The 21,211-nt window shown below is 46.0% G+C and overlaps 1 protein-coding gene across 1 annotated transcript in view; it reads right to left on the bottom strand.

Annotated features, from left to right (window-relative positions):
* PRDM6 (PR/SET domain 6) overlaps positions 1–21,211 on the bottom strand; it is a 101,300-nt gene that overhangs the window by 13,782 nt on the left and 66,307 nt on the right. Inside the window, exons 4-6 of the mRNA XM_064595583.1 lie at positions 18,982–19,109; positions 15,331–15,455; positions 3,158–3,500 (exon numbers count right to left, since the gene is read on the bottom strand). Coding sequence (XP_064451653.1) covers positions 3,158–3,500; positions 15,331–15,455; positions 18,982–19,109 — 596 coding nt within the window. The remainder of the gene's footprint in view (positions 1–3,157; positions 3,501–15,330; positions 15,456–18,981; positions 19,110–21,211) is intronic.

Below are 21,211 nucleotides of genomic sequence, written 5' to 3'. Positions count from 1 at the left end.
CTGCATATGGCTGAACGCGCACAAAAGTCAGCTGACTTAGGAAGTCAATAACTGAAGAAAATATGTACATTCAGCATTTGTAATTCTCCACAGATAATAAGAGAAAAGCCTCCAAATTTCAGGATCACCATAGAGAAATCTGATGCTCCAATTCAGTTCTGGATATTTCTCTCATTTAGCAATTCACTCATGTGGTTAAGCATTATGGAGAGTGTCTTTTACTTCCAAACTTGCTAGTTCCAAGATAGCATTCTAAGTTCTAGAACAGAAAAGAGCTATTCCAGTCCTATATGCTAAAAGCAAACTGGATACCTAGAAAGAAACAAGTGCATCAAAGTGAGTGGGTATCTTCCACTATTTTGCCCCTTACCTCCGATAATCAGGTTGGTTTTGATGGAGTAATTCAGGCATCTCTCCAACATGACTAAGAAACAATGTACCTTATTACTTTGCCTATAGAGGGCCCAATTTTTTGAAGTCATAAATCTTAAATTCAACTGATCCATGAATGATGGTGACCACCTCTCAAGTGCTGACCAACAAAGCACAGGGAAGGGAGAAGTACAAACCCACCGCTTGAATAATCTGATCCCACTCTAGCTATCTACCTGGACATCAAAGCACCCATCACTATACCTTATCTGGGAAGGCTGGGATCACCACACCTGGGCATCTGAGTCAAATAAGCCCAACAGGGTCTAGCCCAGGATGGAAATCTCATGCCGTTCAGATCTGTGCCAATAACTCTAAATTAGCTTGGAATTAGCACTGACCCAACAGTCTCTCGTGGAAATGCATTTTGTATACGTAAGTTTTCTCTGTCAGGTATTTTTCTGACAGTTTACACAGATGCTTTGCAAATTATGACACTATTATTTGATGGGACAGACTTCCTAGGGACTTAAACCATAATACACATATGGTTTTCTAAGTGTAATTGGGGTCAGACAAAATAGTCTGTTTCAGTATCTATTTACTGTGACCTATTCTCTTTGCTTTACGTGATATTCAGCATGAAATCGTATCATACTCGAAGCTAAGCTTTGTGTTCCAGTATCCAGAAACTTCCAACCATCATTTCATTTTACTTTGCATCTTCAATCTTTATAACAACAATGCACCTGTGCAAATAACAGACCCATACATCTGAATGCACTCAATTTAAAAAGCAAGTTGACGATAACACAAACTGGTGCATCTTTTATACTTAAAAAACTATGAAAATGCATTGCAAACTTTGGATAGATATTAAAGCTCTATGTATACTTGCAAGAGAGAGGAACTTTCAGAAAAAACCCTTTCTTTTTTTATTTTTATTTTTTTAATATTTTATTTATTTGACAGAGAGAGACACAGCGAGAGAGAGAACACAAGCAGGGGGAGTGGGAGAGGGAGAAGCAGGCTTCCCGCTGAGCAAGGAGCCCGATGTGGGGCTTGATCCCAGGACCCTGGGATCATGACCTGAGCCGAAGGCAGACGCTTAAAGACTGAACCCCCCAGGCGCCCCAAAAAACCCTTTCTGAGTGAGGAAAATATTTTCAAAACTTTTGTAACTCCTGTAAAGCCAAAAAGTACTAAGATGTTCAGAGGTCTGGTGATCTTTTTACTAGGGCCTCTCCTGTCGAAAGTAAAAGATTATAAAGACCCAGCTCTTGGGGCGCCTGGGTAGCTCAGCTGGTTATGTGTCTGCCTTGGGCTCAGGTCATGATCTCAGGGTCCTGGTTTGAGCCCCGGATTGGGCTCTCTGCTCAGTGGTGAGCCTGCTTCTCCCTGTCCCTCTGCCTGCCATTCCCCTTGCTTGTGCTCGCTTCGTCAAATAAATAAAATCTTAAAAAAAAAAAAACAAAAAAACCGCTGCCTTAAGATCCCTAATGCAACCATTTCAACATTAATTACAGCAATGCTTTGATGCTTAAGCAAGTGGTTTCTAGAATGGCACAAATAAAAACATATACACATAGAAGTGTATGTGCGTATGTACACTAAGAGGGATCCTTTTTATTATTTTAGAAGACGTCCAACCCCTCTCCAGCACAACTCCTCTCTCTGTGTCCCTGCTGGGTTTTCTACGATGCTGTCATACTCTGCACAGCTGGGAGGGGACAGCCGGGTGTAGAAAATAAGGCAAAGAGGGCTTGAGTGGCTTAAGTGAATCGGTGGCCAAATTAAGAAAATAATTCAGAAGACTTGCCTCCAAGTCTCCTATCCTCCTTCCAAAAATCCTTTTCTGCGTTTCTATTCAAAGTGCGTTTTCAAGGCTATTCTTAGACATTTGGGGTTTAATCAAATTTTCACAGGATGTGAAGGAGAGAGTGAGAACACACTCCTTTCTTATTGAATTATTTTGATTTTTGTCTTTTGCGCTCCCAGCTACCAAGACTGTCGAATAAACCAGTTTTGATTCATAAATAATAGTTCCATTATATCTACTGTGCCACTCGTCAGAGCACCTGAAATTTTAATTCACTTGTTCAGCTAAATTTCATCCTCAGTTCATGGCCATAAAATTCTTTATTGACAAACTTTCAAACCAACTTTGACTCTGAGGTATCTAGTCAACATTTTTCTTCTGTGTGGATATTAGTTTATTGAATAAGTGGCATCTGTTTTCCTCCACATCACTAGCAGAGTAGGTATTTCCTTTTGACAGCTTTGCAGGATTTATGGCTTTGCATGCACTGAAGAAAAATAGTACTAAGCAAAAAATTCCAATTCATTACCTCTTAGTACTTAATTAAGTTCATACCCACGGCACACTGGAGGTGAACCCTGAAATGCCCGCGACAGCAAGCAGAGCATCCAGCTATATTATCTTAGGAAGACAGAGAGGATTCTGATGATCTGGACCTCATTTTTCCATCTCTGATATTCAGACATGTGCCGTCTACTTTGCTCCCCGTCGGACGTGGACAGAACCACGTGGGAAGCAAGAGCAGAACCCTCCCTGCAACCCCTGTCGTTCCCGTAGCCTGTCCCAACAATAAAGTCGAGCAGGGGCCCCACCATTCATCTCTGCCCTTCTAGAACACACACACCTTCCATCACAGGGTCCCCCCCCGCCCCCCGATCCCCAGGCGTGGTGCGGGTGGAGGAGGCACCTGGAGCCTGGCGGGCGGAAGGCAAGCAGTGGGTCTCCCTCAGTGAGAGTCAGGGTTACCTGTCGGGGTTCTGCGTGCACACGTGCATCTGTAAGAGGATCCGCTGCGTGAAAGTCTTAAAGCACTGGCCGCATTTCCAGAGATGCCAGTCACTGAACTCCGGGTGCAGCTGACTGGTGGAAGTTGGGCTCGCGAGCACTCGCTGGTTTTTCACGTTGATCTGGTTAAATCCTGATTCCATGGGCCCAGACTTGTCCAGGAGAGAGAAGTTCCTGGTGCAGGGAGTCTGCGGGAAGACCACAGAGCGCTGCGGGGCGGCGGGGGGCAGCTTGCTGCTCTTGCTGAAGGGTTGCAGGGCGTCCTGTCTGCACATGGCCTCCATGACCGTCGAGGGGACATTTACTGGGAAAACAGCAAGAGGGTGCGGGGATTAGTTTTGCTGGCCTTTAAAAGAAGCACAGTACCACACAGTTTAAAAAAAACTCCTTTAGATCAAGATTTAAAAAAATGTTTCTGGACTCCAAAGTCACATGGTAACGGACTACTTAACGGTAGGGGGGGGAAGCAAGAATGCTGCCAATTACTAGCTCGCTCAGTGCCTATTTATTTAGCAGATACTATACGCTCAGGATTGTTGGCATGCTGTCTTTGCCTCACAGAGTTCACTTCCGAGTTGAGAGAGAAAGACTCCAGAATGAGGCTCCACACTGCACCCGAGGTTCAGAGGGAGTTCAGAAGGGACAACCAGCAAAGGAGGGGGAGAGAAAGGGTGGCTGCCCACAGAGGGTAACCCTGAGCAATGGCGAGAAGGTAGAGATCCAGGCCCTCAGGATTTCAGGCCTTCCACTAGACCTTGCCAGCACAGGACATTCCAGAAAAAGTGGCTGAAAGATGAAGCAAGCAATGTGGTAGACACCTGGAGACAGAAGTCTGGCAGCTTGGTGGGATGGCGACGGGGAGAGGATGACCAAGCAGGGCATGGGTTCTCAACACCATGGAAATAAGGGGTGCAAGAGGGGGGCAGACCTCAGAGGCTCTTTAAAGTCCAAATAAAGAAAGAAATAAAAGATGTCAGGCCCAGGAAATAGACACAGAGTGTCTCTGTATAGAAACAGCAAGAAAGAAAAGGAAGAAAATGGCAAGAGAAAAGTGTTCAGGTGATTTACAGATAGGGTGCAGCGAATAAGGTAAGATGAGGGTAACAGAGTAGGGTGCTGGCAACGTGGGTTTGAGAATCAGAAAGACCAAGATTCACATCCTGATTCTGCCTTCTATTACCTTGGTGATCTTAGGCAAGTTATTAAAAAAAGAAAAAGAAAGAAATATATATATATATATATATATATGTAAAAATATGTCTGTGCCTCAGTTTCCCCATCTGTAAAAGGAGGCCAGTGAGAGCAAGAATCCTAAAAGTAACAGCAGCATGGCTAAGTGGTTGAGATGGCCTCCGTCTTACCTCCACTATCTATATTAGCCTTGGGACGCCTGGTAAGTCCGAAAGTCGAAATCCCCAATTTTGTCCTTGGTGAAATGTAAAATGGTCACCCTAAGGATTAAGTCCATACATAGATAGCTTTCAGAAAATGCCATGGCTGCCACTCCCCAGATGTGAAGCCCTAGGAGCACTGGCCTCATCTTGAAACCCCGTTAGGACATGTAAACGAGACAATGAAAGTATCCACCATACGGCCTCCCATCAACAACAGCCATCACTCCTGCTATTATAGAGAAGAGACTGGAATGAGCGAAGACGGATGTGAACGGCAATGGTGGGGAAAGAACTAGAAGTAAGAAACATTTCTGAGGAAGGGAGCCTAACAGATGTGAAATCGTTTTCTTTTTTTAAGTTGTTATGGTGCTAATAACCTATCTCGTGCACTCACTGGTCAACTCACAGGGGCAGAAGTGATTAGAAGCTAATATGCTTTATCTTTTGGTTTGTTTTTTTTAAGATTTTTATTTATTTATTTGACAGAGAGAGGCACAGCGAGGGGGAACACAAGCAGGGGGAGTGGGAGAGGGAGAAGCAGGCTTCCCGCCGAGCAGGGAGCCCGATGCGGGGCTCGATCCCAGGATCCTGGGATCATGACCTGAGCCGAAGGCAGATGCTTAATGACTGAGCCACCCAGGCGCCCCTAGAAGCTAATATGCTTTAAAACTGCCATTCTTGTTTTAAGTAACTACTGCATCAATAAAATGTATTTATTGGTTATTTCAGGGGTCAAAGGGATTAAAGGTCACAGGGCGGGCGAGAGAAGAAAATCAGAGACCAAAAAATTGGAAGAGGTTGAGGGGCAAAAAGACAGGGGATGGGAAGTAAACCACAGCTCTTGGCCACTGGTTCAAGGTCACATGGAAGGACACACATGATCTGGGGGCTCTCGTCCTTCCTGCCACAGACCATCGCTGAGATGCCGATGTAGCGTGCAACCTCAAGCGTGTTCAACTGCAAAGAGCGAACGGTGGTGGACCGTGACCGCCAGGAGCCTCCGTGCTTGAGTTGGACATGGAGACACCATGCGTGGTGGAGACACAAAGTGGATAGTGTGTTGCCATTAAGGACTGTCCAACCCAGAGACTGTTCTGTATAATCACAGCTATGACACAAATCCACCAAAAGGAACAGCTCTGTCTATGGGGCTCTGGCAGCATGGCCCATCCTGTCTTGGGAAGGGAAAAGAAAGAAGAGATTCGCAGACCTGGGAAGACTCTAGGGTCTATGCAGCTGAATGCACATTTATACTCGCAGGAGAGGCTTTTAAAAAATTAAATCAGACTCTCTTGATAGAACCTGGGCGTCTGCACTTTCAGACGCTCTCCCAAGTGCTTCTCATGGACCCTCAGGTGTGAGAATCACTGATCTAAACCAAAACTCTCTCTTATTACAAATAAAAAAAGCTGAAGCCCCAGAAGGTCCAATACTGGAACCTGCCCAGGGTCACAGGCAGTTAAGGACACAGCTGAGCTGTAAGCTTTAGCCTTCTAACTTCCAAGGCATTTTTTTTTTCTGGCCACACTCCTATCTTGTCACTGCTCACCAGCGGTGTTTCAAAAATAAAAGGAACATTTTATAGCTAGCACAGTGTTTCGTGTGTGTGTATAAATATATCCTATAAACATATATGTCATATATACATATATGTATATATATATACACCTATACACACCCATGTGCATGTTTATGTGTCTACCTTTATTTTATATATAAATATTCACATGTAATTTCGACTTCTGAGGCAAAAGTGTATAATCAATATGAAATTTGTCCATACATTTTAGGCTTCCCCCCCCCAAAAATCATTGCACACAGACTGTTTACTCTTGAAATCGGCGTTGAAAGGTAAGGAGGAGGATTTTACACAGGGTTTAGCACCTTTTTAGCAAAAAATAACAGCAGCATTGTCAGAGATCAGGGCAGAACCCATTTTGTGTAGCCTGTTTATAACTAATCCAGAAGAGACAAATCACAGGGGAACCCGCACGTTTTCAGGCAACACGAAGCTCTTGCGGGGCGGGAAATGCCAGACCAACAGGAAGGCATGGCGGAAAGATCATCAAATGAAGATGTCGTCAGCATGCATGAGAGCAGGATCACCAGCCCCAAGCTTCACGATGGAAGAGGAATATAATGCCTTTGGGAGAAATTAACGCAAAGGAGACTTTACGTAGAGATTACAAATTCTGACTTTCTCACCTCTCCTGAAAAATAACCTAGTAAATTACTTTTCAAAAACCATAAGGTCACATCACCTTTATACGAAGCACGAGAATTGGTGGGCAAATGAACTTAACTGTAATGATCAATGTCAACATGGTAATAAAGAAAAATTTATACCAGTTTGTATAATAATCTGGGATATATGGGATTTGAGGTAGTAATAATACAGGGCAATTAACAGTGCAGATGGCTGGAATAAAATTATGCTCTGTCTCATTATTTCCTTCTCTGGAACACCTCAGAGCTTTCAAGCAATAAGTAGCAACAGTGACATGCTACTCTCCTTTTGGTATATGCTCCTTTACTTTAAGTGTGATTGAATTCAATCTTGCTGAATGAAATGAGCATGTAATGCAGAGAGAAGAAAAAGTAAGGATGGGAAGAAATAATTATCACAAAAGCAATGATATCTGACCTCTAACCTGTCCTGCAGAGCTCCTACACACTTCCACAGGACCCTAGAAATCTATGAAGCATAGCTTTTTATTTTTTATTTATTTTTTTAAAGATTTTATTTAATTATTTGACACACAGAGAGAGCGCAAGCAGGGGGAGTAGCAGGCAGGCTCCCCACTGAGCAAGGAGCCCCATTCAGGGCTCGATCCCAGGACTCTGGGATCATGACCTGACCAAAGGCAGACACTTAACTGATTGAGCCACCCAGGCTCCCCAAAGTATAGCTTCTTAGAGCAGGACTTAAGCAACACAGAAAGCTGTTCTTCCTAAACTGCAGCCTCACTGGCTACGACAATCGAAAGTATTCACAAAACACAGGACATTATCAGAGAGGGGACAGCCCGTACAGACAAGTGCAAGAGGACTGAGATGACTAACCAAAGTGACCTAGACGATGAAGTGCCTTCTACACGAAGACACACTGAGCTGGTAAATCTCTTCCACCTACCAGACAAAGATGAAGGGGTAGAGGGCAAACTCTCAAAGCCCTAAAGGATCTAGAGTCAAGGAACAACATGAACTCATCAAATCCTGGAAAATCAAAAGAGTGGGAGTGGCAAATGCAGAATCCCTAAAACAACCTTTCGTCCATTCATTCAGCCCCCAAATACTTAGTGAGCTTCTGCTCCGTGCCTGACGTGGCTGGTGCTGTGGGTACTGGGGCTGGGGTGGGGGGGTGTGGAGGGATAAGTAAGCCCCAGCCCCTGGTCTCATGCCACTTACACTCCAGTGACAGAGACAGGTATCAAACTGATGTTTCTACAAAGAAGTACTTACTCTGTTTCATCAAATCTAAAATGCCCTTACTTGCAGGTTGTACCGTGAATTGTCAATCACCATTCATTGCCAAGGCATCTCCCAGGTTCAGAAAGAACAAAATGTGAACAACATGTGCGTGTTGCTGCAAGTGTGATATGTGCTATGAGAGATATGAAGAGGTGCCTGGAAAGCATATCACCAGGATGGCTACAGCTGGGGTGGGAGGGGCAGCTTCCCTAAGGCAGTGACCTTGAATGTGAACCCCGTAGGCTGCACAGGTCTCAGACAGGTGTGAAGGGGGAAAAAAAGACAATGCAAGAAGATGAAACGTGGGCAGTTTGGCCATAGGGTCTGTGCAGATGCTAAGGGAGGAAGGAGCTCAACAGAGGATGTAGGGTCTGCAACAAACTGGGGCTGGACAGGGGCTGGACAGAGAGGGGCTGTCCCCTCTCTGATAATGTCCTGTGTTTTGTGAATACTTTCGATTGTCGTAGCCAGTGAGGCTGCAATTTAGGAAGAACAGCTTTCTGTGTTGCTTAAGTCCTGCTCTAAGTAGCTATACTTTGGGGAGCCTGGGTGGCTCAATCAGTTAAGTGTCTGCCTTTGGTCAGGTCATGATCCCAGAGTCCCGGGATCGAGCCCTGAATGGGGCTCCTTGCTCAGCGGGGAGCCTACCTGCTACTCCCCCTGCTTGCGCTCTCTCTGTGTCAAATAATTAAATAAAATCTTTAAAAATCTAAACCGAACAGGGCACGGCCAGTCCAACAATGCTCAAATTCTCATTCTGTAAAGCACGATGTGAGCCACACAAAATACCTTCTGGAGACTCTATGCGGACCGTGGGCTACCGTACTGAAGAACTGGGGATTCATTATAAGAGTAACGGCAAGCCAAAAAAGGGTTTTAAATTAGGGTGTGAGGTGATGAGATTTATGCTCTAAATGCACCATCATTCTATACGGTTAAATGAAAAAGTGAGGTGCAGAACAATATGTATAGTACGCTACCACTATCTGCAGAAAAGGGCGAGGGGCAGAGTGAGAGCCAGAGAAAGAGAGGGAGACCATGCTTGAATAGAGTAGGCAAAAAAAAAAAAAAAGACATCTGAAAGGAGACCTGGGAATCTATCAACTGACTTCTAAGGGGAATTATACGTCCATAGTCCTTTCCGGATTTTGGTCTATGGAACCAAATTACCTATTCACAAAACACGCAAATGAGCTGAAACCGTAAAATAAGCACATCAGTGAGACTTCACTTGGGCCGCTGTGAAGTCACCGAGGAAAATGTGACACACTGGAGACTACAGTGGTCTGTGCCAAAGCTGGTGCTTACACTGACCAAGGGGTAGCAGAAGTGAAAAGAAGGGCACTTAAGAATATCCGATCAACGGGGCTTTGTAACTGACTGGATAGAAAGGTGAGAGTTAGGTGTTGGGTTTCTAGAAAAAACAACTGGATGAATGGGGGTGAGCTACTGAACTGAGGGAGAGGCAGAATGGTTTCAGGTGTACATGCTGAGCTGGACACTCAGGTGAGATACCAAAGGCAAAGGTGGAGTAGACAAGTGGACGGGAGTATGGGGCTCAGTAGAGAGGTCTGGATTGGAAACGCAAATCTGGGAATACCTAAGTCAGGTCCCCTGGAAAAAGACTGAAATGGAGATTTGCAGTTTTGCATGCAGGAGGACCATGTCCATGGAGGAGATGGACAGCTCTGGAGCTGGGGAGCGGGGGGGTCCTTCATAGTTGTCCTGCTTTGGGACAGGGGGAGCAGTCCTTAGCAGCCCCCACGTTGACCAGCCACTGGACACAGGCTAATGACTGAGGGCAGAGAGGCTCTCTTAGGCGGAAGATAATTCCTGGAGACAAACTCATCTGAAAGCTGGCAGCCCCTTCTTCTCCACAAACTGGGGGAATGAGTGCCTCAAGCTGATAGCAAGGTTGGGATCTAGGCAGCATACCCTTGCATCCCAAAGCACCCAAAGAGATTGAATCTTTCACAACAGTGGGTTTCCCTGGGATTTTTGGGTTTTTTTGGGGGGGGTCATTTCTTGCTGCAGGCGCATTTCCAGTGGGCGCTGCCTTCTGTTGGGAGTCCTATGCCGATACGGAGGCATCCCTATGGGGTGACTTCTCTTTGCTTCTTCTAGCACGTGACAGGTTTCCGCAGTTCTGGACCAATCTTTGTTCTTTGGCCCAAGGTTTCTATACCTGGCAGGTAGTGCAAAATCCAGCCCCACAACATCCCAAAGGCAGGGGCTGGTTTTTAGACAGTGGCACTGTGTTTTTCCCAGTGGCCTGAAATGGACAGCTCCTTGGCTCACTGGGCGGTAGGTAGCATTTTTCTAGTCCTCAGTCAGGGACAGTTCCTGGACTTATGTAAGGAGTCCAGTCCCAGCTCCCTACGGTACACGAGGGGCCTGGAGCCTTGACTCCTCCCAACTGTATCAGTGCTCAGCCCAATCCCCTTCAGCTCAGGCTCATGGCCACGGCCATGTGACTTGGTTCCTGTGCCGTGTCTGGTTTCTGCTGCGTGCTCATGTGCCTTCTTCTAGGCTTGAGAACAGGGCCTGAGTCCCTGTTCCTCGTCACGGTGCTCGACCCAATGATACTGCAAGCTTCTCCTCCTTCCCAGAGGGAAGGCCTGAGCCTGGGCCTAGCCCCTCCCTGTCGGTGGGACGGCAGGGGTGAGGGGCCCTACGCAGAGGTGCCCCTTTTTGTTTCCTGCTCTGTACAGTCAAGAGGAGGAGGCAGGCCGGACAGGGGTGGCGTTCATGTCGGCATGGGAATGCTGCGGGGCCAAAGAGGTCCACGTTCTGGCAACTTGGCATCCCAGGCCGAGGCTTGAGCAGCAGGAAGACCTGTTGAACATTTATTCCCTATTTTTTTTTTTTTTAATTTCCTCTGAAATGAATACGAATGCACTATGGTCTTTACACTCGGCAGGAGCTAATCCCCACCTGCGGAGGCTTTGGGGGAGCCTCGTTCCTTCTTACGGATGCAATCTGTCGACAAAGGCTTTGCTTCGGGCTCTTCTGAAAGGCCCACGGTGGATGGAGCGGCTCTCTCCTCGGAGCTCTATTACATTTATAACCCCGGTTTCTTAAAAAGAAAATAACAGAGGAGTTGCTTCCAGAGCCCCAGTGCCTGTGGGAAACCCTGCCCTCTCTTCGAGGCCTGGCGGCTTTCTATGGCTTGTTTGGGCCCTTGGGGGCACCCACCGTTTTACGGGCGCCCCCCAAGTTGATAGATTCCCAGGTCTCCTTCCACTCAAGCCTCAGCCCACCGCACACGCTCAGGAGGAAACGTGTACTTGTGTGGATGAAAGAACCAGGGGAGGAAAATGATCTTTTAATACATGAAACTGCTTAATAAGTATTATTCGCTAAGTAAAATCACATTGCCAGGGGCGCCTGGGTGGCTCAGTGGTTAAGCGTCTGCCTTCGGCTCAGGTCATGATCCCAGGGTCCTGGGATCGAGCCCCGCATCGGGCTCCCTGCTCGGCGGGGAGCCTGCTTCTCCCTCTCCCACACCCCCTGCTTGTGTTCCCTCTCTCGCTGTGTCTCTGTCAAATAAATAAAATAAAATCTTAAAAAAAAAAATAAAATCACATTGCCCTTGAATGTCTTGGGCCACATATCCGTTTTGTTAACAAAGGAAACTACGGGCTGAAATGTTTAATCCCTTCAAATAATGGCAACAAAAGTCTCAAGATTCATCCAGGGAGCGTTTTAGTAATTGGTGTGTCCATAGCCCTATAAGGAGGCTCTGTGGAGGCATTTTGTCACGTAAGTCTCCGGTATCTTCAAGCAGCCCCTTTTTTAAGGTACCCGATTTATTCTGTGGCTAGCTCAGTGGGATAAAAAATATCTTAGAATTGCTAATCCAGTTGAGATGATTTAAATTACTAAGGGCTGTGGAAGGCTATCTGTTAAATTATCTGTCCATGCCCTTTCACACATTTGTGCTTTTAAATCACACAGAGTATTTTCTCTGTACAGAATAAGGAACCCTCATTATAAAGCATTCCCAGCTCTCTCAGTGAATCATGTGGAATGAGAATCCATCTTAGAGTTAAAGTCATATATCTCCTCTACACTATCTGATGAAGCCTTCTGCTGGTTTCTTGGGTGGCCAATCACATGACAGATATATGACTTTGAGACAGGAACTGAAATAAAATTCCTATAATACCGTTAGGGGGAAGGGGGGATTGTCATTGTGGAGCATTTCCGTCAATGACTTAATTTTCTTTAAACTTCCCTCCACCCTCACTTTGAGCTTGGAACTCAACGCAAAAGAGCTGCTTAGTCTATCTACTGAATCCATAATACTTTAAGCTCCTCTAGTTTTTCACATTTTCTTCCAAGAATTTCAGGTGCTAAATGATACAACATAAACTCTGAGAGAGTTAATGGAATACTCTAATCAGCAATCTAAAGAGTGCTTTACACAGCTGGAGTCTAGGAAAGAGAAGGATTAAAAAGCAAAGCATCTGGTGCTTCCAGAAAGCACCCTTCTGATGACACTTCGGCACTCCGAGGACCAGATGGTACACTCTCAGATACCTATTGTCAGGTGGCTGTGGATGGCACATAAGACCCCCAAATCCTCCAGCCCGATCCTTAAGTCCATCTCGTCCATATAACAGCATCAGAAAGTGAAAGCAATGTTGCAAATGTAGGACTTCCACCTCAGAGATCGCATCAAGGGTAAGAAACGCACTCCCTAAGAAGTCACTTCCACGGTGGTTTCCATTTCTGACTCATAACTCAGTAAATGGCTGTTCCATCCTCTGGTTCCTCAGACCAAAGCCCTAGAGTGATCCTTGACTTCTTTCTGTCTCACTCACCACCAAAGGTGTCAGCAAATGCTGTTGGCTTTACTTTCAAAATGCATCCAGAATCCAACCACGTCTCATCACCTCCACCATGTCTACACTGGCCCAAACTACCATCATCTCTCCCCCTGGATTCCTGCAAGGGCCTGAACTGGATTCCCTGCTCCACCCTCAGGCCTTGCTCTCTGGTCTCCACTCAGTGGCCAGAGTCATCCTCTTACAATGGCAGCCAGAACATATCACCCTTCTGCTCGAAACTCTGCTGTAAGCGCCCTTTGCGAGGCCCATGCTGAGGAAACACCAGGCTTCCGATGGGGGCCTTCTGGGCCCCACGAGCTCCTTGCTCATGCCCCACCTGACGTCTAAGTGAACTTCTCATCTCACTCCAAAACCCCATGCTGACCCCGGGGATACTCTCCCAACAGGCCGGGAACATCCCCATCGTGGGGCCTCCACCCTTTATACCTCGCCACGTGGAACACCCGTCTCCCAAACAACAAACATGTGGCTGATCCTTCCCCTCCCCAAATCTCAGCCCCAAGGCCACATTCCCAGTGGGCCTACCCTGATCACTCTCAAAAACTGCAACTCCCAACTCCCGGCACGCCTCATCCCTTCTCTGTTTCCATCTCTCTACAAAACATTACCACCTGACAAACCATGTATTTATTCGCTTCTTTATTCATGCATTAATCTGTCTCCCTCCACTAGAATGTAAGCTGCATGAGGGCAGGAATTCTCGGCTGCTGTAGTTGCAGAACCTACAAAGACACACGGCCCACTGCAGGCTTTTGATAAATATCTGAGCAATGAATGAATACATCCTTGGACAACTCAATGTCCATCAGAACTCTAGGCTTTGATAGGCTTATCCTGACATTTCTGGACACACACACCACAGTAACGTCTTCAGATCTGGAGCAAGTTTTGTTAGAGGAAACAGAAGACCTTACAGGATTTCAGACAGGCCTTGGGATCAATTCCATACTCCAGAAGGGTACGTCAAGGTTCAGGAGACGGGCCCATGTCAGCAGGTCGGGGGGCTGGATGCTGTTGTCTTTCCATACAGGGACTGCGGTCTAGTGTGAGGAGAGCAAGGGCCTGGAACCCTCGTGGGAAGACGTCAGGTATTGACCCCCTGTGCACATCTGTCTCCTAACACACGCCGCACACTCGTGTCCCACACTGAGATCTGCTCCCATGAACAGACACTCCCTCAGACATGAGCATGACTGCAGTAAAGGACTTTCCGGTAGAAACTTGAGAAGCAAGATGAAGGTGCTGAATGTCTGAAGACTCATTTTTTGATTTGAGATTGGTTTGGGGTCAGGGTAAAGAAGAAAGGGAAAGTTGGCAGGAATATGCTTTTTTGAGAATTCTGTTTTTTCACAAAGAATGTAAGGACAACATGGAAAAGAAATGTCTGATCGTTGGCATTTTCCTCAGGAGTAACATGAACATTTTTAATTTTTAGATTGTGTGTGTGTGTGTGTGTGTGAGAGAGAGAGAGAAAGTTAGTGGAAAAGGAAAAATAACACTTCTTTTTCAAAATGAAGTTTCCTCAAGAGATCTGTTCTCTCTGTGTCTTTTTCTATTACATAAACCCAAATCATTAGCTCCTCCCAATTATCCGTTGGCAGTTTGGTGCCAAGGGAAAAAAATGACATCACCGAAACCAGCGTTTCTCACTGAAACTCCTCAGCATGACCTCATTCTGTTCCAAATCCTGGAAATCACCTTCAAATATTGTCCCAAGAAATGATAAAACATAACTACACGTTTGAGTAAAAGTGGCTTCAAGTTTTGCACTCGCCTAGGTGGTAGATTATTTTTTTTAGAGATAACGATGGCCACGGTCGTGGAGATGGAAGAACGTGACGTGGTTCGTTTTAGACTAAGACATTTAGGGAGACAAATTCCGCAGTCAAAGGTCTACGATTTTTGCTAGTTTCTCCCTCCGAGGACTACGTAGGAGGGGGCACACCCAATTAACCAGAGGGCTTTTACTCCTAATGACAGAGCCTCGTGTTCTCATTCATTCCATTTTTGCCTGCAGTGTGCCTCTTGCAAGACCGTGCATCACTCAAGCACACGTGCTGTCCCTCGTGCTGCCCCAGTAACCCCACCAGGCGGCAAGCAGGGAACCAGACACACAGTAGGTGCTCAATGAACGCCAGCTGCCTTCACATGGCTGCCAGAGATCTTTTAAAACTCTGACAATGGTTGTGAAATCGTCAACGGGTGAAGAAAGGACGGGCCCGTGTTAAGTCGAGACGCCCTGTGAAAAAGCAAAGGACAACAGAGGGAAAAGAAACCGAGGGAACAGGCTCGTGCACATTTGCATCACGCATCAGAGCGAACCGTATTTCAGGAGTCTCAAGCAACACTCTTAAAATGTTAGCTTTCAAAAAGAGGTATTGTGAGAGGTGAATTCAGAGCTAAAATAAATTCTTACAGTTTTCATCCTGGGCAATGCATTGTAAGGGGATCCCAAAGAAAGACGTATAGCTGTCATTGTACCACACGAGAAGCTCGGTACCCCTGGGAATATCTATACAGGCTCGGTAGAATATATTCGACCTATTCAAAACAAAAGAAAACCCAGCTTAGTCAGAGGTACATTGTTATTGCCCCCGAAAAAAGTTCTGCACCCCCCTTATCATTCCCAGCAACCAATGAGAGCCTGCACCCCAGAGTGATAAACACCTTACAATTTATCTCTACAATGACCCTCCACAGAACATCGTGGCTGAAGAGACAGATACGGGGCCCAGGAGATAGCAGAGAGCCAGGGCTCCTTTAAAGAAAAAAAAAAAAAAAATCCTATCTCACACTAATGAGAAAATTCTGTCTCTTGGCAAATTGCAGACACTGGCGTCTCACCCTCACATATAAATTAATACTATCGATTTCTGATGTGAAGGAAAAGCATGACGCGTATTCCCACGACTCGGCATTGGGAGTCCCCAGATTTGCAGTAAAATGAAGCAGCTTTGGGATCGAAGGACTGAGGGAAGTAAAAAGAAAAAAAAAAAACCACAAAAAAACTTCCCCGTTGCCTGTCTTCTAAAGTTTGATACGAGAGAAGAGAAAACCCCTCTTACGGGGAATGAGTGGAAATTCAATAATACAGGAGGCACACTTGACTCCGGCTGAAAGATTACCCTCTGAAATGACAGAGTGAACGCACCAAGAAATAAACATTTTTTATAACAGCTCCGGTGCTGGAAGGAAAAACCTACAGATTAAAAAAAAAAAAAAAAAAAATGAGGAGACCGTGACCGGTTTCCTCCATGAAGAATGGCTACAAATATGAGCCTCAGGTTCAAGATAAAAGCGTTTAGGGTTGCTGGGCCTTAAATTTAGCCTTTCTGTAAGGAATCGGCTGTAGCAGGGCAATTTGTTCCTTGTATAACACTGCAGACATAAGGCGAATCCTTCCCCACATTTTTCATGGCAGTGAGATATGCCCTTGTCAACATATTTCGTCACCGCAAAGTGGCTCTTGGCAATAGGATCATAAAGATCAATAAAAAAGTGCAGATTCTCAATATTTTACTTGCAGCTGCAAAAATTTCATTTATCTTGTTATTTTCCTTCCTTGCTGCCATTCTGTCTCACGAGGGCACTGCTAGCTAAGCAGAATGTTTTTCCCAACATTCTATGAATATCTGACAAAAACTCCAGCCAGTCGTCCGGACCTCACTACCCTTCCTCCCTCCCGCAACTCTGAGAGCTGTGCATTTTATTAATTCTTTCCACTGCTACATAAAAAAAATCAAAACTGGAGCCGAGCTATAAATCACTGGCATCTCCTAACTTGAGAAAAATTGAGTCGACTTTGTACCTCACCCTCGTAACATTTCATCTCTCGGTTTGGCTTCCCTTAATATAAACACAGCGCCCGGCAAATGAATGTGCTAAAACCAAATGACACACTTTGCCGCTGAAAGAGCAGAACTGTTTTCGAGCAATGGGTGGTCTTCTGAGGCACAGAGTAGGCCGAGAGGAGGAAAAAAAGAAGGAAAAAAAAAAAAGTGTAAGCATACACCGTTCCTTACAAGCAGGCAGAGCTTCCAAAACTCGCAGAAATCTCTGCATGTTGAAGCATATCAAAGGGATTTTTCCCTTTTCAGATAATATTTCCTTTGCTGACATGTATTTAGTATTGTGGTTGGATGACTCATAAAGATAGCTTCATGGCGTCCCAACGCAGTCGAAGCAGAACACATGCCAACAAACATTATTGTCAGCCTCAAAATAAAAACAAAACGTTCAGCTAAGGGTCAATCAATCAAGGGCGCTTTGAAGAAAATTCCATTTAGATATTACAAATCATAACAGAATGAATCTAAACCAGCTGACTCTTCGTGAAGAGGACATTCATGTACAATAAAAATGAGGCTGGCTCTTCAGGGTCCAACTTTTCTATTTTCTTACTCTTGGACGTGGTCACTGGTAATAGATGCCAGTTTTTCTAAATTGTGTTTTTGTAGTTCATTTTAGAGATCCGAAGTAATCAAAAACAGATCGGCGGAGAGATCTGGAAGTTTAAGTGCCGGCATGAAAGGGGAGCTGTAAAATCCACTCACGGTTGACAGATAGGTGACTGACTTACTGACTTGCCCACCTTCCCCTTAGGGGCGTCTTGCTTCCCCCAATTCAGAGTTTGCCTCAAGAGCTCCCCAGGTGCTCATGACAGAGCCAGCCAAACGATCTCTCGCCGAGTGGACGAGCACAATGTTTACTAATTTTCTAGCTCCGAGTTTCCTAAAAGCTTCACGACAGAAATGTGGCTGCTATAAAGGTGAGTAGAGCCTGCACATGGCAGCGTAACCAGATACTGGCATGCACCGAAACCATTATTTAAGGAAATATAACTGCACAAGAAACCAAGGCTGCCCAAATAGGTTCCTTTTGAACTGGAGACCTTCAGAGAGGCAGCCAGATTTGTGCAGCCTTCAACCTATAGGGGGGAGAAGCCCTTTCTTTTCTTTTTTTTTTCCTTTACAAGGCTTCATGTTTAAAAACTAAAAAAAGAAAAAAGCAAGTAAGGAAATAAACAGCCATAGGCAGGACTCCAAGTTGCCGAGGACAGGGCCTTCTGCTTTGATGTGTCTGTGGTGCCTACTAAAGCTAAACAGTTGCTTCTGATTCTAAAGGGAACACGGCTGTTTATAACTGAGGTCATATATTTATACGGCACATGTTTTCGAGGGATTTTGAGAAAAGGGCTTTTTTTTTTTTTTTTGCCTCTGTGATCTGTTTTCGTGCTCTCGTCTCCTCTCCAGCCTTCTTTAGCACCAAGTGGAAATGCCTGACCAACAGGTGCACTGAGCGGAGGCGGGGATCCCCCCTCCTCCGCCCCGCCCACGGGATTTTGGGAACCGAGGGAGGCCCCGCCTCCTCTTTGCTACCCTTTTGGCTTTGTGCAACCTTCGCAGGGAACTGGGGGGGTTTCTCCGTGCTCTGGGGCTGCTTCATCACCTGAAACACAGTCTGAACAGTCGAAGAGCCAAAGCCAAACGCTCTGGCAACTTGCGAGGGAGCGAGGGAGCGGGAGAGGTGATTTGGGCTCAGCTGCTGCTGCTGAGCCCAACAGTTTGAGAAGAGCAGCCTGGGGCGGGGTGGGAGTTAGTGCCTGGTTTCCCACGCCTTTGTACGAAGGACAGTTTCCTGAGGCAGCAAGCCTGCAGAGGATGGGCTGCAAGGGATCCGAGGCTGAATCTGCACGCTCCTATTTCTGTGCGAGTACACATCTGCGGGGGGGGGGGGGGGGGGGGCGGAAAGCACCCCACACCAGCGGGGTTTCCAGGCTCACCCAGGCAGTGGTAGGTGTTCCGGCAGTGATATGGAAGGAGCTTGACCGTGTGCACCCAAGGGAAAGAGGCCTTCCACGAGCATCTATATTCTGGAATTCTCACGACATTACTGTTGCAAGAACTAAGGAGATCCCAGAAACCCAGTAAAAGAAATTCCTGCCCGTTCCCACAGGGTTCTGCAGGACTCTCTGCAGGATTTTTCACAACTAGCAGCAAGCCTGAATTTTGTAAATGCAAGCCGAAGGGCTTCAGCTCCATAGGGGGTAAATCAAGATATACTTTACCTGTACTGAACTACTGTTAGATTCTGCTCTCCGCAGTGCCTTGCACACCGGATATACCTCATCCAGCTCGACTTACTAGGTTCCCCACCATCAATAAAGTGCTGTAGTGTCCCATCTTGGTCATATATCTAGAGAAGAGGTCAGAAGGTCAAGTAGTTAGAACGAATCATCAGCAATCATTTTTCCCTGCTTCCCTTGGTGTCTTTATGTGTCGGCTGCAGAAACGTATGGCCTGTAGGTTTGCGGGGGGCTTACTGATGCCTGTGGAAACGCAACTGGAATGACAGGAAAATATTTTTTGGTGATGCAAGTCGATCATGTTTTTCTTCTCAAGCCAATCTTCCCTGTATTCAACATATTTCTGGTATCTCAAAGATGTGAGGGACCATGTTTCCCAAAGGATATTTAAACCTATTTTGACAGGCTACTCTTAAATAATGAGCTGCTGGATAAACAAAGCAAGCTGAAGGGAGAGGCCACACTGACATGGCTGGAACATCCACACCAGAGGCCCCCCCCCACCAGGCTCAAACACGTAACCCTTTGGGAAGCAGTAACCATGGGTTGGACAAGCTCGGTGATACCCAGCAGAGGGCAGGTGGAGCATTATGGAAATGCACAGAACTGGTAAAAAAAAAAAAAAAAAAAAATTTGGATGAAATAAATGGACTCTCACGTCGCAGAGGATGTGGGACTTCAGCTGTCAGGACCTGAAACTATAAGGAGGACCATCAAAAAAGAGAGACCCTCAAAAAGAGAAAGAAAAAAAATTAACTGCTTCCTATGGATTTTCAATGTCTTAACTGAGGTGGGTCTAACAATGACTGCTTTAAGTCATCTTATGCAAATTTTCTTTCAAGATCATATTCAAGGAAATGAAATCCGCTTCAAACCAGGCAAAGAGCATGGGACAAAAAGTCTCATGCATAACATCAGTCCAGCACACCCAGAGTCAGCCCTGACGAGTGAGGTAATAGGCTCCCACTTCCAGAAACCAGGTGAGCCCTGGGCACCTTGGCGGATGTGGTATCTCGATGAGTGGGATATCAGGGCTTACGTAACAGCAGCTTCAGAAGGGACTCCCAGCCCTGGGGCATCCAGGAAGCAAGCGGTGGGGTTCTCGGAAGGACCACAGTAGGGCTGGTCCTTTCCAAATAAAATCAGCGAGGGGATCCTGGTAACTGCTGAGGTTTTCCCCAGAGCATCCTGACAAATTATGTCTCTTACCCTCTGATCAGCCTTTCCAGTCTCTTCCAAATGGACAAGGAGAGTACGTCCTACAGAGAGACTCACTGGTTACATTAGACCCTAAAATTAGTATCGTCATTCATATTAATTTAGCTCAGTATTTCTGTTCTGGGGACCAGAGGGCTTAGTGATGACAGTTTCTTTTATTATCTCCAGTCATTTTAAACAGCTGACTTTTTTTTTTTTCTTGCTTTTCTTCAACTCATTTGTCTCCACTCCCAACCTTTCCACTAACCCCCTGCCCCCAAATAAAAGAAAGACATCAATCTAATGAAGGCAATTGCTGGAGAAGCTTTGACTGGGTAGCCTGCGAGCGTGATCACAGCTGATAATCAAGGTTGCCTGAGAAGAATAAAGACATTCCTGGATTATATTATATTTAAGATTAATGACTTCTTTAAATTCCTAGTTTGAGGATCATGGCAGAGAACAGAATCATTTCACGTGGTGGACACATCTGCTACCTGAGCAAACGAATGACAGACTTTGCCTTTAGGTTAGATCACACTGTAGTGACTCTGTTGTTCTTACTGTTGGTGTGTCCTTTTTAGGAAGCTCAAAGATTCAAAGTCTCAACCCTGAGTCTGCTGTTGACAGCCGATGCGACACTGAACAAAAGCCATCAGTTTCTCAGACACCAATGTTTATCTAAAATGGAGCCAAAAATGTTGATGACCCAGCCCTCTGCCCTATCCTTCCCCGATGAACAGACTTTCCTTGAGAGCTGTTGGTGAAAATAATTACGAAGCATTTTGAGAAATACCATTCTCCTTTGTGCTTCTAGCCAATGTCATCAACAGCACGTGAAACTCCCCAACATTTGGGGCACCCGGGTGGCTCAGTCAGTTAAGCGTCTGCCTTCGGCTCAGGTCATGATCCCAGGATCCTGGGATCGAGCCCCCGTGTCGGGCTCCCTGCTCATGGGGAGCCTGCTCCTCCCTCTCCCTGCTCTTGCATGTGCGCATTCTCTCTCTCTCTCCCT

The sequence above is a fragment of the Mirounga angustirostris genome, unplaced genomic scaffold, assembly GCF_029215605.1.
Source record: "Mirounga angustirostris isolate CCGP_5_RB_7025 unplaced genomic scaffold, mMirAng1.0.hap1 SCAF_7, whole genome shotgun sequence".
NCBI lineage: Eukaryota > Metazoa > Chordata > Mammalia > Carnivora > Phocidae > Mirounga > Mirounga angustirostris.
Note: the sequence above shows the minus strand (reverse complement) of the source record. Positions and strands in the feature narration are given on the sequence as shown.